Source organism: Zymoseptoria tritici, chromosome 7, assembly GCF_000219625.1.
Source record: "Zymoseptoria tritici IPO323 chromosome 7, whole genome shotgun sequence".
Lineage (NCBI taxonomy): Eukaryota > Fungi > Ascomycota > Dothideomycetes > Mycosphaerellales > Mycosphaerellaceae > Zymoseptoria > Zymoseptoria tritici.
Genome location: NC_018212.1, coordinates 1901389 through 1918352, shown reverse-complemented (window position 1 = coordinate 1918352; position 16964 = coordinate 1901389). Strand labels below are relative to the sequence as shown.

Genomic DNA, 16964 nt, shown 5'->3' with positions numbered 1-16964 from the left:
TAGGGATGGTGCTTGGGGATCGTTCTGTGGTTCGTTCGAGTGTATACCTAGTGCTCTCGCACTTTCCAGGCTCTCTCGACTGTCTAAAACGAGATGTAGAAGTTCAATGCGACTCTTGATCAACGGAATTCTCAGTCCAGATTTTGCGGAGCGGAATGTAAAAGGGACCATGTCAAGAAAAGCAGCAACCCACCTCAAATATACCCCAGCCCATCCCCCATTTGCACTGCTGACCATCCGACCGCGCGTCCAATCACTTAGTGCTACAAACCAACGTACCCATTTGACGTACACACGCATGCGCATGCCCGTCGGAGAATAAGCGATATGCACCGCGGAAGGATCATCGTGCATGTGCAGCAGGCTGAAACGTCGTGTGGGGGAGATCCGAGCCGGGATGTTTGTGCGAAGCGAACTTCGGATTTTGTGGACATCGTCGTTGGAGCGTTGAGAGTTTTCTCAGTTTCAGTATACTGCCAGTTGGTGAGATGTTGATGAGTTGAGTTCAGGTGAAGTCGGGAGTGGAGCGTTCTAAGTTCAAGCTGGTCCGGGTTCGTGGTGCTGGCAAGAGTTAAGCTTATGTCTATTCTCAGTGCCGTTCGGCTCCCCACGCCGGTACATGTTTTCCCTTTGCTGCAAGCACATCGATGGCGTGGTCGTGTTGGTTGATCAGGTGGAGAAGATGACAGGCTCACCGCATCAAAGAGCGACGCGGCCATGTCAGACGTTCGGCCAAAGTCTCCATCAGCTCGCTCCTCCACAGAGTTTTGCAAGGGGCGGTGTATCGTCATCTTGTGGTGTGATTGAGTACGGAGACGCTCTTATGGATCACTTCGTCTGACCAAGAACCTCGAATGCCGTCCCGCTCGGATGCCGTGTTGAAGCTGGCGACAGCAAGCTTGCGACACAGAAAGCGTCAGTCGATGGAAGCCGAGGCGTTGTGCAAGACCCAGCAAGCTTGCGACACAGAAAGCGTCAGTCGATGGAAGCCGAGGCGTTGTGCAAGACCCAGCTTCGAGTCAGAATCAATCGCAACAAGAGACTTCCTCCTTCCGGAGCCAGACCTTCAAGACTCGCAGCCTTCCGCCTCCACCAAGTGGCTCAGTGTCATGTCTAAAATCTGATTTGTAAGGCGTGATATGCATGCTGGCATTGGTCTTGGTTGATGAAAAGTTGTAGTACTTGCGTGAAAGTCCGAGAAGCTGAGCTGTTCGATGGGAAGCTGACGTTCGACCGTAACTACTGTTTCCTCATCCGGCTACTCGGGAACCTGTGGACGTACCACGAAGGCTTCGGGTTCAGAAAAGGGTACTGGAATGAGTCAATGCGGATCGCAGAAAGAGCAAAACCATGGGATGAACAGCGTGGAGGTCATTTTCCCGTAAGCACTTCTTCAATGCCGATGTGATTCATGGGTATGTTCAGGAGCACGACGGCATGCATCCTATCGACAGCTTTCGTCTCACCAGCATCGATCCACCCCCCCATGTTCTCCAATATCCGTCACATAACCTTCCCCCTCCTCCCCCTCCACCACAATCACCAGCACCGCCAGCTCCATCGAGAAATTCCGCAACTACGCCGTGATGGACGAGTGCCCACTCGCATCTCCCAAAGCCATGCTACATCCGCTGAGAATCCAGGACCCGTGGTATCCTGCACCCCTTTGGGTGTAGCGTAGCTTGGGGAGGCAGAGTGGGAACTCAACCATCGCCGCGTAGTTGAAGGACTTCCCAATGGGGCTGGTGGTGGTGGTGATGGTGGCAGGCTTGATCCTCGTGCAGTTGCAGTCCTCGGATCAAGCGTAGGTGTTGCCAATGCTGCCTCATATCTGCATGTCCTGAGCGCCCAAGGACGTGTCCATGTTCTTGCTGTGCTTGCTTGCCAGGTGGTCGTAGTGGTCGCCACGATGAGGCAATTGAGATGACGGAGCATTGTGCCTGGCTCTTTGGGTGAGGTCGCGAAGTGATCGTCCAGGCATCAGTCTGCTGACGCCGCCGAGAAGCCGGTATCTGGGGTACTCCCAATGCGCGATAAGCATTTGTTGGACTTTCTGCGGCCTCATGACTGAACCGTCGTGCTGGAGTTAATCTCCTTTTCAAAAAGGCCGAGTGTGCCATGGTGCAGTGATCAAGTTGATAAAGCGTCGTAATGGTTTGTTCGATGCAGTCTTGAAGCGGCAATGGGGGTATTGATTTTGCTGATCTTGCTGGCAAGGCTGCTGAAGCACTGATGGTCTTTGGAAGATGTCATGGTTCTCTTTGTGACGCCAGCCGGTCTTTTGCTGTGTTGTTCTCGATGTGAAGGCGGATCGTTGTTGACGGACGCCGTCGGTGACTTAATCGGGTTGAGGGATCGTTGTGCCCGGATGTTCGAACGAGGTCGTGCAGTGGTGATCGCAGGGACTCGCTGCCCGAAGTATTCGATGAGCTGTCGTTGTACTGATATTCGCCCGATCGCCCAAGCGGTATTGGCTCTTTCTGTGTCCACCATCGTTTGCTCTTGAAGCTTGAGAGGCGGAAGCCGATGGAGTTGTGCTCACACGAGCCGTTGAGAGATGGAGGTAGAGAGGTGTCCGCTGATGTGCGCGATGCGATGTTGAGGATTTGCGACAGGCTGTGTTACGCGTCAGCATACTGGAGCGTTCAGTCTGAGTGTCGACATGGCGTACCATCTTGCTGAACTGACTGTCGCAGTCCTAGAGCACGAGTTCCTGACTGGCTGAAAGTCTGGTCCATCTTTGCGGTGAGAATCCAGTCCTGGTGGCATGTCAGCGGATGATGAGGCATCGGAGAAGACATGGCACATGCCTTGACCGGAAGCGGAGCTGGGTGGTCGAAGTCAGAGAGCGCATCGCTAGTACTGCTCTTGCCTTTCCACCGGGCGCGGACTTCCTCCTGATCCAGGCTGAGTCGGACGAGCCGGTCTGAGCAGACTGGGGAGGCTGCAGCTTGTATGCGAGAAGATAGCAACGCTTGCGCGGCCTGCTGTACGGAAATCTCTTCATCGTCATCATCTTCATCCTCATCGAACTGTCGTGACCTCGGACTGTTCTTCGCGAACTGCGCGCCTTACGCCGCGGTTGTCGCGGTCACTCTTGACTGGAACTAGCTCGCCGGCCGCTCGGCGACACTTGTTTGAGGGATGAATTTTGTTCGCTCGTTGGCACCGTGTCGGTGATTCGCATGTTCAAGAGTTTCCGTTCAGCATCTCGTGGCATCGAAAAGCCAGATCCCAGACCCTCTATTCCCATGACTCTGCTACGAAAAGTAGTCAGCGCGCCGAATTTGTGAGCTCGAAGAAGGGAGAACAAACCAATATCAAAAGCAGAGCTCAAGTCGGCTCTCGACAACGGCACGGCGACCATCAAGTCGACAGCTCGGTGCTCGCTGGCACGTGACGACCAACGTCTTCTACGGCGAAATTTGTGATGACAGCTCTTACGCGGCGTTGAAGATAGCTGCATTGTAGCAAGCGGCGAGCAGTGAAGAAGTGTTGTTGTTGTAGTATGTTTCATGTCGATACCGAAGCCTTCTGTTCTGTCTTGCCTCCACCCGCCAGGCGGATCTGAGCGGCATTCCTACTTTGGATGAGCGGCGACCGACGCCATCATCTCGCGGTTGTAGGTGGTTTCGGCGGACGTGGCCTTAAAAGTGCTCGTTGAGGGCGCTCGATTGCGGATACTGATGATATTGCTATACCGTCGATGATGCTGGTGTGGTATGTCGTTGTTGTCCGTCGAGAACGAAATTTCGTGACCAGAATTCGAAACAAGCTCCAGTCCGCGAACGCCACCACAACGAGATGATTCCCACGATGCAGGAAAAGTCAAGACATTCCACAGCAACGTATGGTCTCTCGTCGTGCCATATCATTGGCCCCCTCAACTTCTCGCGAACCAAAAAGTCCGAACATCGAGTCTCTTATCTCTTCGATCCTCTCCCACCAACTACCCCGTTCAACGAAAAACCGCCGTCACATCCCATCGACACAGCTCTGAACGACTCTTTCTCTCCTGTCCCAACAGGCACATTCAAGATATCTCTCGTGTCATTACTTCTTCTATCCCTCTCCCGGATCACCGTTTGCAGGTCGCCACCTACACAGTTGTCACAGCCCAAGTCATCATCATCAGCGAGTCGAGTCGAGACGGGCGGATGCGATCAACAAGGTCCAAGATTCTAAGCAGCAAGTTCGACGGAGGAGAAGGACAACCAAAGCCCGGGAAGATTCATCGCAAGAACAGTCGATCTCGTAAGTAAGGTACACTTTCGCTTGCCTGCCATGCTCGACACATTTCATCTCCCGCAAGCACGGGCAGCAAAACGACTCCGCATCGTGTCCGTAGGTCGAATTATCCGAGCCGTTTCTTTTTCTCCGCCGTCGGATTCTTCTATCGTTGTTTGTCTTTGCAATCATTGTTTTCGTGGCACTCCTGTAGTGTCGCTCTGGGGGAGGAGAAGGAGTCAAGGACAATGCCGATCTTATTCTGAACTTACTAACAATCGCACGAGGAACGAGTATTGCAAGCTGACACTACTGCCTAGGCTGCCAGCGGCCAACAAAAACAAAGATTCGAAAGGGTGTCGAAGTGCAGGCTTCAAGATACGAGTTGTAAGAGGTCTCGAGGAACAGGCTTCAAGATACGAGTCCACCAAAGAGATTAGCCTTTCCAACAGAGCCATCGACACGGCGATGGAGGAAGCACTAAGCCGTGTGAGGTACGCACACCACAATAGTAGATCTGTGGTTTGAACACCGTACGAGCACGGGCTTGGCCTGGCCTGGCCTCTGATGAGGACGCTTCCGCTTCGTTCTGGAAATAAAAGAGACGGCTTCCTCGGCCCTCGTTAATGCGTGCTGCTTCAACCTCACCTCCCCTCGCCCACATGACTCTTAAGCTACGTACTCTTCCCCCCTCCTCGCCTGAGTGGGATAGGAGAGAGCTGGATGTGTGGTACCCGCCTATGAAACCCGAGATAGACGTTACCGCAATGCGTGCGACAAACAGCCTATCTACCCCCGGCGACTGGCTCGATGGACCTCTTTTCTCCAAACCGCACCTTTACCCGGCGGCATAGAATGTCTGTTTTCTTAGAAGGAAGACTACTCTCTCGGGATGAAGTCCAGTATTCCGACCAAGATCTCACAATTCTCCACGCTCTTATCCGGCCTCTCAGTCAAGTTCGTGCACCAGTTTAGGTTAGGCTATTATTCGATCGAACAGCTGCTCTTTCGTTGTAGTGAAGGGACGTGGAAGCGCGCAGATGGAGGAAAGGTGAAGTCGACTTCCCAGCGATACCAAGGTCCATGGACACGCCCTGTCGGAGGCACAGGGTGTTATTCCCGGGCTGGTGATTATTCCCGCAATGGGTTAGCTTTTCCTTCCCGAAGGCATCCTGGCGACGATCTACGACGGCATTTTCGGGGGAAGAAGTTGGGTCTCTGCTTGATCTATGACGGTATTCGTGTAGCAGAAACATTCTCTGTTGTATAACACGACTCGTCAAGACTCGTTCAGCCTCCGATCGAAGGTACCTCCTAAGTCGAAGTACCATGTCCCGCTTAAACATTCATCCACGACCTCGGCTACCTTTTCCCGAACAAGTCCACCTCTTTCTGGCTTATACCTCATTCTCCCCTTGTATATACCAGACACACCCATCAAGGTGCATCCATCACAGTCCATCGCAGCCAGAATTCCCCGAACAGGCAATCCATCCGCACCAGCAGCAAGAACCATGCCAGACCTCCCCAAGACCATGCGAGCCGTGGTCTTCAAAGGCGACTACCACGTACACTCATCCCTCCCGCTGCATCCCTCCCTCCCCCTCATATCCACCTCTCCTGCTAACCTCCACCTCCACCTCACAGGTCGAAGTCGAAGACCGTCCCGTCCCCCGAATCCAAAAACCCACCGACGCCATCCTCCGCGTGACCTCGACGGCTCTCTGCGGCTCCGACTTGCACTTCTATCGCGGACATCTGAAGTGTCCGACGGATTTCATTTGCGGACATGAATTTGTCGGAGAGATTGTGGAGAAGGGGGAGGAGGTGACGGATTTTGGTATTGGGGATAAGGTATGACAGACATTCTCGAGAGCATAAAAGAGGTGGGAGGGGACAAGGCGTGTGGGATGGAGATACGAGATGAGGAAGGAAAAATGTGTGCTGACACAAGGATATCCTTCAGGTCGTCGTCCCCTTCGCCACTGCCTGCGGCGTCTGCTACTACTGCGTCCGCGGCCAAGCCTCCCGATGCGCAAAGGGTGAACTCTACGGAAACTCCGCCCCGGCCAACACCGTCGACGGCGGGCAAGCCGAATACGTCCGGTGCCCACTCGCCAACACCTCCTTCGTCCGCACGCCATCCAACATCCCCGAGGAAATGCTCGTCTTGATGGCCGACATTTTCCCCACGGGATACTTCGCCGCCGCTCGCTTCCTTAAAGATCTCTCCCCCCGAGATCGGAAAGATTACACCACTGTCGTCGTGGGTTGTGGACCGGTGGGGATATGTGCGATCACGGCCGCGCTGACGATGGTGGATACGGTGTATGCGGTGGACTCTGTGCCGGAACGGTTGGAGCAGGCGAAAGCGTTGGGGGCGAGGGTGATCGCGCTGGACGATGATCCGGTGGGGAAAATCAAAGCGGCGACGGAGGGCAGAGGCGCGGATGTGGTGATGGAAGTGGTGGGGCACGCGGATGCGTTTCAGATGTGTTTTGAGATGATTCGGCCTTGGGGGCAGATCAGCTCTATTGGGGTGCAGTACGTCTTCTTTCCCTCCCCCTGCCATCCCTTCCTCCTCCTTTCCCCTTCTATACTGACAGGTGTGATTTCAGCACCGAAAAATGGGAAACCAACGGCCTCCTCCTCTACGGCAAAAACGTCACCATGTCCTTTGGCCGTTGTCCCGTGCGTTCCATTTTCGAAGACGCCCTGGCGTGTCTGGTGCAAGAGCAGAAGAAAGTCGCGTTCCTGTGTGGCAAGACGATGCCGTTGGAGCAGGCTCCGCAGGCGTATAAGGATTTCGAGGCGAGGAAGGTGAGTAAGGTCGTGTTTAAGATGGGGAATGTCAAGGAGGAGGAGATTGTGGCGAAGTAGAGGGAGGGAGGAGAGGGAAGAGGGGCGTATGTATAAAATTCGAGGTCTTCTTCTGAATGCTGGTTTGATGGTTTGATGCTTTCATGGTGATGGAGGTGCGGAGTCGTGCGTGCAACACAACATCTGGGCGATCAAGACATGGAGTTCGCTTCCATCAAGCACCCGATCGACCTCGATGATCACTCCTCTTAATGCACAAAGGTCAAGAGCGTCCGACACCGAGATTTCGCAACCCTCTGCGACTTATCACCCGCATCGGTCTTTGATCCTCACCCTCCCTCCCCGCCATGGCACGCATTGGCGTGTACCCGTTAAGAAAAAACCATCAAGATTTCTTTCTATATCTCCCCTCCCAGAAACCTGTGTACCACCTTCTCCGGCCCTGGACCGATCGGTCCGGGACGGAAGGACATGTAAAACTTATAAAAAGTGACATCTTTTTCTGCCGAGTACAGCGTGTCGGAGTCTTGTCGTATTCACGAGCTATACCGTGGTTGTTTGAAACGCTGAGTAGGTAACGATGCTTTCTGATCTGAGTGAATACTACCAAGGATACATTCCACATTCGGCAGATGCGGATGTCGAGTGTGGGGGGGCGGGGGAAAGAGAGTAACTTTGGCACTTGTCGATCTTAGGTCCGGGAGTTTTGACGGTGGTGATGGAGGGTACCTTTTGCTGCTGGGCTGGGATACGACGATCGATGATGAGTGTGTTAATGAGGTTGAACTGCTGTGGTAATGGGTCGAAAGCGATGGGTTGATGAGGTTCTTGTTTTAGCTAGGATTGATTTGAGATATCTCGACAGTTACGGTGCAAAGTACGACGAGCCCGACTCTGATTCTTCGGTGATCGACAAGCTTCCTAACGATCTCCATGATCTACACTACTACGACCTCTTAGTCTCTGCTTAGACAACCACAACCACTCCTGCCTTTTCCTCTTACAGCATAAAGCATTGGATGATCGTCCTGTGAAGTTCGTCACAAATCCAGAAATCCGCCAAACCAATGGTACAACCGAGGGAGGAAAGCTCGTGGAAATGGCGCATATGCAAATCAACCCCCGTCCGCAAGAGAACAGAGATACGCCTTCCAAGTATATACACCCGCCGCCCTCGTCCAGTCCTATCAAAGTACTGAGTCCCACCTCTCAAACCTCGCTACGCCTCTTGGAACCCCACATCCACCACGCAAAATGACCCTCCCTACAAACGCCGACGTCCTCCTCTCCGAGTCCCACGGCCCTCCCCTCCCCTCCCATATCCCTTCCCTCCGCCACCTCCTCTCCCGCCCCGCCTCCCAAAGGCCCACCTCCCTTGCCTTGGTCTGCATGCACCAACCTGCCACCCACATCCCCATCACATTCCCCCCTTCCACCCTCCTCTCCCCTACTTTCTCTACACCCAACGATACAAAATATCTCCGCTGGTCACATTCCCAACTCCACTATGCCGCGGGGTTGTTGGCGAGGAATTTACGGGCTAGAGGGGTGGAGAGGGGGATGCCGATTGCGGTTCTGCTGGGGAATGGAGTGGAGTGGATGGTTGCTTTTTTCGCCGCCGTGAGGTTGAAGTGTGCTTTTGTGCCGCTTAATCCGAAGTGTGTGGGTAATGCAAATGAAGCGGCGTATATGTTGAAGCTCAGCGGGGCGAAAGTGTTGATCGTGGGAGACGACGGTGTCGCGTTGAGGCTGGAGGAGAGTTTGGCGGACAGCATTGGAGGAATGGTTTTGAGGGTCGTGGCGGAGGACAGCTCGGGAGAGAGAAGGAAACCGGACGGATGGGTTGAGTTTGGAGAGTTATTCGATGAGAGCGTCACTACCGAGGAGGAGCAGGGCGAGGAGGATGAGAAAAGGGAAGCAGAGCAGGATGAAGTCGCCATGATGCCTTTTACCAGCGGTAACAGTTTCCCTTCCCCTACCCACCCACCCACCGTCCCTCACTAACACAACACCTTCAAGGAACAACCTCCCTCCCCAAAGCCGCCCTCCACACCTCCACCTCCCTCTCCGCCTCCATCCTCTCCCTCGCCTCCGCCATCCCCTTCACCTCCTCCAGCAAAAATTGCTGCCACATGCCGCTCTTCCACATCGGAGGGATCATCTTCGGCGTCGGGTTCATCGCTGCAGGTGGAGCGACTATCATTCCTTCGGCCTCTTTCTCTGCGTCCGCGTCTTTGCGAGCGGTGGAGGAGGAAGGGTGTACGGACTTGCCGTCTGTGCCGAGTATAGTGTCGCTAATGGCGGCGGAGGAGAAGGTAGGGGAGGTGGATTTGTCCTCTTTGAAAGTAGTGGAATTGGGTGCTACGACGATTTTGGAGGAACATCGAGTGTTGGTGGGGAAGGCGTTGAGGTGTGCGGTTGTGACGAACGGGTATGCGGCGACGGAAGGGGTGCCCATTTCCTTAGGACGATTTTCCACCCGAAGTGGCGAGGGAGGCAAGATCCACACGGGTACAGTATGTCCTGGCGCGAGGGTGAGGATTTGCGACGTAGAGAGTGGAAAGGTGGTGCAGAGGGGTGTAGCGGGGGAGATTCATTTCGGAGGGGAGATGTGCATCAAGGGGTATGTTGGAGGGACTTCGGCGGAGAGTTTTTACAAGGATGAGGTGGGGGAGGGGTGGTTTAAGAGTGGGGATCAGGGGGTTATGAGGGAGGATGGGACGTTGGAAGTTGTGGGGAGGTATAAGGATTTGATCATTCGCGGAGGGGAAAATATTGCTCCGGCGGCGATTGAGGCGGTGATGGATGTCAAGTTGGGGATTAGTGTGAGTTGTAGTGAGAGGTTGAAGAGGGATATGGATTCCGGCTGACTTGGTGACTACAGGCACAAGTTGTTGGGGTCAAGAGTGAAGAGGCGGGAGAAGTTCCGGTTGCAGTGTTGACGAAGACGGATCCGAACGTGTCCCTGGCTGATATCCGGACAATGCCGCTGCAGACGATCAATGTGCACGACGAATGGCACGCGATCTGGGCCGACGAAGAATCTGTAGAAGTACAGGTGACGGTCACTGTATGGTTGTTAGCAAATGCGGAAGGCTCGTGGTGGTGAGCGCAAGACATACAAGCAGGTCTCTCGGAGATAGCAATCGGCATCGTCTTCAGAGCCGTCCAGATGTTCGCCTTGAGGTATTGGGCGCATTTCGGTGGCGAGTGTGACTTCCAGCGCAGCTTGCGCGGGACCGTACGTGTCGATGAATGAAGCCCCCGAGTCCGAGCTAGACTCTTCAGCTTGGGCCATGGCCGACATGGTGGCGATCAGGTGGTCGGAGGAGATAGGGCGCGAGTATTATGGAAGTTTGGGGATTGAGAACTCGGTTACTTCGGTGGAGAAGTGTTGGTGTGAGGATGAGTATAGAGAGGAGCATCCGAGGAAAGTTTTGGGAGGAGAAAATGCAGTGCTTGGACGGCGCGCTCCGCTGCACATCGGCGGGAAGGGTGGGTTTTCCAACTAGCGCCATTTGGTCGACGGAAAGGGGAAAGGACTGCGGCACGATGATGATCGTGCGAGCTGACTCTTCCTCTTTCGAGGCGATTGGATCGAATGAATACTCGGTGCGCACAATTTAGTTCGTCCGCCTGAGTACATGAGTGTTCGACCAGAGGAGGCGTAATTGTCCTATCCTGACAACCGGAGAACGAGCCTTCGCAGTATACGATGCGATCTACTATCTCGGCAGCTGGCTGCCGTGCGTGTTTATTTTCGGTACACGACCTCGCTTCTAGGAGAAACAATCGACATATGCATACACGGCTTACGATAGCGAATACCTTGCTTCGGTTACGGATCGCGAGCACGAAAACATAACTGCTCCGACGTGGACACTCGAGTAGATGCTGTTAGAACGGATTCATACAGTCTACAGAGCTATGGATACTATCGCCAAGGAGCGTGTTGCTGCGTACACGCTATTCGCCACGTAGTCGCTTCAATGAGGGGTTTGCCGTGTGACTTTGAGAGAAAGGAGACGGTTACGCCATGCACTTCTAAGACTTGTAGCAAGACCAGTTTGCTGCTCGTCCTTTGACCATGTTTCGATCCTCTGTTCCGGTCAGTCTCGCACCTTCTACTCGCAAACAGGAGCTATCCCTCGTACCTTCTTGTGCTTTGTGGCCATTTCCGGCTTCCAGACGTCGCCATGGAGGCTGATTAGGTCGGTGGATTGTGTGTGCTGGAGCTTCGACCGCGACACAAGTCGCATCCTTCCTCATTTGAGACATGTCTCCAAAGCAAACAACTCAATCCAGGCTGGCCGAAGTCGCATATCTTGCTTAGTTTCGACAAGAGGACTTCTTCTTGACTCACTTGATACAACTGCCATCCATATATCCAGCACCGCAACGAGTGCACAGAGTAACGGCGGTTCTCAGGCCCTCATGCCCCCTTCAACACTTATGCAGGTCGCCATCGCTTACTCAAAGTTTACGACCATCGCCTCCTGCTACAATTATATCCAATTCAACATCAAGCGGCATGCTATATAGGAGAGTGCCGACAAAGTCGAGTTGACCTTCTCTGCATGTGGCCGAGCCTTTCCCCATGTCCCTCAACTCCTGATCAGCAGCAGTTCTCCGACGCCATCGGCAAGAAGAGGAACCTCGAGATATTCAACCAGATCTTGCCCATCGAACAGGGTTCCTGGACGATCGAGTTGTCTACTTCGGCGTACGGTCGTGAGACTTTAGACCTACTACGTTCCGTGAACCGCAAGATCACAAACAACCTTCATCTCATGTCAAGATATCCAGAAGCACCCTCGTCGACGGCCTGTCTTCGTCCTAAGCAGAATGGAGACTCTGCCAGCAAGAACCAGGCCACCAAGACCACTGTGCACCCCATTGCTCAATTTCCGGCGACTAGCCATGCAGGGAAAGCCAAAGATACCACTCCCGAAGAACAATGCATTGTTCAAAGCTGGCGTCTTCCGCTAGGCAGACAAAGAAACTGAAGTGAATCGAAGCTCTGCCCTCCGCCAAGGGATGGGGGAGGTAACTTGCTGCAAGTCACCTCCCGGACGTCCGCGTGTACTGTGTGAACGCGTTACTTTCAGCGTATCACGACAGGTTCGTCACGCTCAGTGCCTTTCTGAACCTAGACCTTCGCCTTCCCTCTTCCAAAATTCTTCTGAACTTGCATCCTTACAACAACATCCACACTCGGCCATTCTCAGGATTCCGGACACTGGACACGGCAACAATGAAGCGCACCCAGGAAGAAGCAGAGTTGGAGTGCGAGTCTCCAGCGCTGGTGAAGAAGCCGGCGTGTGGATTCGCGCCACCATCCACGGCACCACTCGCCCATCGTCCTTTGACTGGACGCCCGCGATTCCTACCAAAAGCCGTCATACCACCCGTGCAGCCAAAGAAGACCTACCCTCCGAACTCCTTCGATCCGAAGTCCTTCGTTCTCCACAACTCCGAGAAAGCACCAAAAGAGGACCAGGAGATGGACGAAGGATCGGACTCCGAGTTGGAGGACTACGAGAATCTGGTCCGGATGCTTGACGCGGATGGCGACTACGACCCTCCACCGCGCCGCTCCAAGTCTGGAAAATCCCAGGCCTTTGTCGTGAAGCCGATGGCCACATCCCTGCCAGCAAAGACCATCCTGGCAGTTCCCACAGTCGCACACACGGCTACAAACCCCTTCCTCGAACCTGCCATGACCGTCGCCGACTTCGGAGATTACATCGCAGAATACGTCTTCGATGCGCACAAGTACATCGAGGCTTGGACGCAACTAACCCCTGGCCAATTCGCGATCCTGGTGCACGATCCCTTCCATCGCAACAAGATGATTGAGTTCCACACGGAGTTCATGAACATCGAACAGGTCCTCCTCGATGGTCGGAAGGACTGGGATTTGGCTTCTCTGCCATACGAGTTCTTCGAAAGTGTGATGCAGCCATTGCGGAAGACCGGTGACCTGGCGATGAAACTGTCCGAGAATCGGGTGTGCGAGTGGATGTCTGTTGCCGCGAGGTCGTGCTCGGAGAGTTGGCGGCTGCTGAGGAAGGCGGAGGAGGCAAAAGAGGACGTCGAGCAGTGGCCGGCAGTCTGGGAGCACGGCATGATGGTATAAGCAGGAAACGGCAAGGAAGAAAGAAGCGAAGTAAGTGTTGCAGCACTTTGGCGAGCATAGGATAGGATGACACTGCCGGAGATTGATCATGCAATGAAATGTTTCATTCAAGGCAGACAAGAGGTCCAGGCTGGGCAGTCCATAGACATACGATAGTATCCATAGCTCTGTAGACTGTATGAACTCGTTCCAACAGCATATACTCCAGTGTCCACGTCGGAGCAGTCATGTTCTTGTGCTCGCGCCTCGTGACAAGAGCACGGTATTCGCTATCGCAAGCAGTGCATGAGCGTGTTGATCAGCTCCCAAACTCTATATCGTATCGGGTAGACATGCCCGTACGGCGGCCAGCGATTGCGATAGTAGATCGCATCGAATGCTGCGAAGGCTCGTTGCTCGTTTGGCAGAATGTAACGATTCCGCTTCCTCAGCCTCGCCGGCAGCTTGGCTCGAAGTCTGCGACTCTGCGGTGCCAACTGTGCATAGACGATGCACAGGTTCGTCTCCTTGCCTCAATATTTGCAGATCGCCGCTCATTGTAGGATGGGTACGAAATCAATCTTGCGAGTTGTCGAGGGTCTGGTAGCGCATTGCCTACCTGTCGGACAAGATGGGCGAAACAACATTGTAACGGTGCTTGCTCATTTCATTCCAGGAGTCTGGACTCCAATGCTTTCTCGTGCCATCACAAGGACTGTGGTAGAGAACATCAGGCAGCAGTGTGCACCAGTCTCCTCGCTGCTTTCGTCCCAGTGACTCCTTTGTTCGTCGTTGCCGCCTGTCTTTCTTTGTTTGATAGATAGCACAAGGTCATCATGGGGCGCTTCTGCGAGCTTGAGGCAGTGTATTAGACAAGATCGCATAAATTTTGCTCAGAAACAGAGGATCATGTTGTTGGGCGTCGTATTTATGCCGGCAAGGAGTGAGAAATTCGAACGCAAAGGACTGTGTTGGGCTGTAGTACCAATCAGTCTTTCATAAAAGACGTAGAGACTTTGAGAAAAAGCCGAATGGCAAGATTGTGCTGCGATTCGGCGTTTCGTGCAAAGATCTTCGGGCGCCGTGGTGGTGATGAGTAAAAGATGCGGCGAGTCTCTCAGCGGCGAGTTTCTCAGCGGCAAGACTCCGATAGCACTCCCGGATTCAGCGCCGATTCTTTCTCGAGGACGTACGCTCGGTATGATGTGAGCTACGAGTTCGGACGTCGTGTCAGAAGCCGTGCCTCGACGATGATGCGACCTCGCCATTGACCCTGCTCGCGAGGGACTCGCTTCCGGAGACGTTGGTCTCCAGAACGTTGATACTCCATCCACATCGTTGGCGCCAATGATGTTCAAGCGGAAGCTGATGGCTGGACCAGCCATCAATCCGCCGTGCTCGAGAACGGAACCCTGGAACGCGGGAAAGGCCACGTTCATGCCGAAGCATCAAGCTTCCAGCAGCCCACAGTGGCACAACGATGGTCTTGAGTCGCGCGACACAAATTCAACACACTTGACCGCGCAGTGCTTGAGAGCCAATTGTGACGTTGAACAACAACTAAAAAGTCATCGACCGTGGAAGAGAGATGTACACCTGCCAGCGCTGAGATGTGTGGATGTAGGGAGCACAATGACAGATAAATTGAGATGATTCCATCGCGAGCTGATCCGACGACCTTCGACCGCCACACGTCATCACCAAAACCCTCATCACATTTCCCTTCCTCCTCGGACAAAAGAAAAATCTCCTCCTCACACCGAACCGCAAGTCCAAGAGAGAGCCCAACACCGCATCCCAGCACCGCTTATTCCCGTTTGCTGTCGCCGCCCTCGACCACGCCAGTAAAGAGCTCGCGCTAGGGTAACGAAATTGCGTGCGGGGACAAGATGTGAAGGGCAGTGCAAGGAAAGCTTTAACAGCGCAGGGCTCACCCTTCCATCCTATCGCCGACGCACTGGCCGTGGAAAGTCCGCGAAACGTGTATCCTGGCGGTGTCCCAAGCTCGATTCTCCGCGACGTTCAGGACCACGAACATTTGAGATTGCACCAGTCAAGATGACCTCCTAGACAACATCTGCTTTCGCAGCGACTCTGTGAATCAAGGCAAGCACCCTAGAAGTCGAGCAAGAAAGCCGCTCAAAACGAAGAAGTACCACAACATCCGATCGAGAAATTGCCAGTAAGCACTTGGTGTTACGACTCATCCTCTGCTCCCTGGACCCTTGCCAGACGCACGTGCATCTCCTCAGAGAAAGACAGCAATCGAACAGACCGATCTCGGCTTGCTTTGGCCTGTGCTCTGATCAAGTATGAATATCGGTGATTAGTACTGATGTGTAACAGTGGGCGACTCGGATACTCTGTCTTTTGTCCTATTTTAGGTGCAGTAGCTAAATTGAAAGAGCGTTACTTTTTAGCCCACTGTTACATGATGTTCTTTGGGTCATCTGCTTCACAATGACCATGCTCAAGAGATAGTTCGACTGCGCATCTGACAATACCGACCGGACTCTCTGGCACACTGACCTCCACTTCTCACGACCAATTGTCAAGGCTCAAACACTTTATTCTGGATGGTAGAAGCGACAGTACAACAGCAACAAATCCAACGAATCGAAACCCATCTCTCGGATACCCATCGTCCCTCCCGAACAAAATTAAGCATCTTGTTCGAGCCACTTTGCCTTGGCGTAGTCGATGTGTTGCTATTGTTTGCCGATCCAGCGTTCCGAAAGACCAACGCGGAGTGTGCCGCAGATTCGCCAAACGAGGGCTCGTCCACGTCAATTGCCTGCCGATGGGCATGGTTCCTCGTTCGATGACAAGGGACGGACTGTTCATGATTCATGCAACGTATGACCGATCTGACAAGCCAATGTCGCGAAGTGATGTTCTCACTGCGCGGGATACCTTCCAAGATGGTAGCGAAGCAACAGCGATCGCAGCACGTATATTTTTGAACGAGAGAAATGGCAGTGGGAGCACCATTGAACGTCCTGAGACTCAGCGACAAAACCATCCGATCATGTCATGAACATGAACATGGTCGTCGCTGGAAACACAGGAAAGCGTAATGTCAACGACGAGACCGCTTCCCAGGGCCGGAATTGCGGAGCAGCAACATTGCCACAAGATCTCCCTCCGGGACGCGTGATGGCCGTGCAGCGACCCAAATTGATTCAGCATGCCCCCCGGACCATGATCAAATGCACAGCCTGATCACGCCGTCGTTGTTGCTGACGTGGTGTCATTGGTCGATTCGTCGCAGTCGGTCTTGGAGTCCCAAGTGTTCTCGCGCGGCTGTTCTCCTCATTCCAATCCTCGCCTCTTGCACCTGTCCGGGTTACTGCCAGATGTGTTCCTCAGCACAAACGACATTCTCGATTGCAATGGGGCGTGAAGGTTTCCTTCGCCGACCGGATGTAACCACACGGAGGTTAATGTAGGGTGATTCTCATCAATCGTCACATCACCCGCGAACACGCCACCTCTTCCCGCGTAGAAAGGCACAGAGATGCTGAGCCGGAGCAGCATCAGGGAATTTCGGGACATCCGATCCTGAGAGTTTCAGTCCCGGGATCACCCAGCATCAAGCTCTTCTCCCATGGGCCGACATCATGAGATACCAGGATAGTCCCAGACGATCAATTGACATCCCAGTGTCTGACATAGACCAGTATTGTCTGAGTTTCCGCAGCCGACAAATGGTGCGTCGGACCAGATGAGTGCAAACTCATCGATAGCGCTGCGGTGGATGAAGTGCAGAGGGGGGTACAGCATGGAGAAGACTCCAGCA

The 16964-nt window shown here is 53.7% G+C and overlaps 5 protein-coding genes across 5 annotated transcripts; 4 read left to right on the top strand and 1 right to left on the bottom strand.

Moving 5' to 3' along the window:
- Nucleotides 1-2338: 2338 nt before the first annotated feature.
- On the bottom strand, nucleotides 2339-3013 carry MYCGRDRAFT_94663 (uncharacterized protein; the record flags this gene model as incomplete). The annotated part of the gene is made up of 3 exons (XM_003850771.1): nucleotides 2339-2616; nucleotides 2672-2759; nucleotides 2864-3013. 3 exons carry the CDS (start codon nucleotides 3011-3013, stop codon nucleotides 2339-2341), a joined length of 516 nt encoding a protein of 171 aa, XP_003850819.1.
- A 696-nt stretch (nucleotides 3014-3709) lies between these two features.
- MYCGRDRAFT_94662 (uncharacterized protein) lies at nucleotides 3710-4618 on the top strand (the record flags this gene model as incomplete). Its single annotated transcript, XM_003850977.1, has 3 exons — nucleotides 3710-3720; nucleotides 4028-4254; nucleotides 4548-4618. 3 exons carry the CDS (start codon nucleotides 3710-3712, stop codon nucleotides 4616-4618), a joined length of 309 nt encoding a protein of 102 aa, XP_003851025.1.
- Nucleotides 4619-5650: 1032 nt separating this feature from the next.
- Nucleotides 5651-7107, top strand: MYCGRDRAFT_74291 (uncharacterized protein; the record flags this gene model as incomplete). Its single annotated transcript, XM_003850978.1, has 4 exons — nucleotides 5651-5795; nucleotides 5875-6081; nucleotides 6194-6771; nucleotides 6846-7107. The coding sequence occupies 4 exons, from the start codon at nucleotides 5742-5744 to the stop codon at nucleotides 7105-7107; spliced, it is 1101 nt and encodes a 366-aa protein (XP_003851026.1).
- Nucleotides 7108-9239: 2132 nt separating this feature from the next.
- Nucleotides 9240-9988, top strand: MYCGRDRAFT_30461 (uncharacterized protein; the record flags this gene model as incomplete). Its single annotated transcript, XM_003850979.1, has 2 exons — nucleotides 9240-9882; nucleotides 9939-9988. Coding segments are annotated over 2 exons (693 nt in total), but the record flags the coding sequence as incomplete, so codon positions are not given.
- A 2313-nt stretch (nucleotides 9989-12301) lies between these two features.
- Nucleotides 12302-13475, top strand: MYCGRDRAFT_94659 (uncharacterized protein; the record flags this gene model as incomplete). Its single annotated transcript, XM_003850980.1, has 2 exons — nucleotides 12302-13180; nucleotides 13383-13475. The coding sequence occupies 2 exons, from the start codon at nucleotides 12302-12304 to the stop codon at nucleotides 13473-13475; spliced, it is 972 nt and encodes a 323-aa protein (XP_003851028.1).
- Between the last annotated feature and the right edge of the window lie 3489 nt (nucleotides 13476-16964).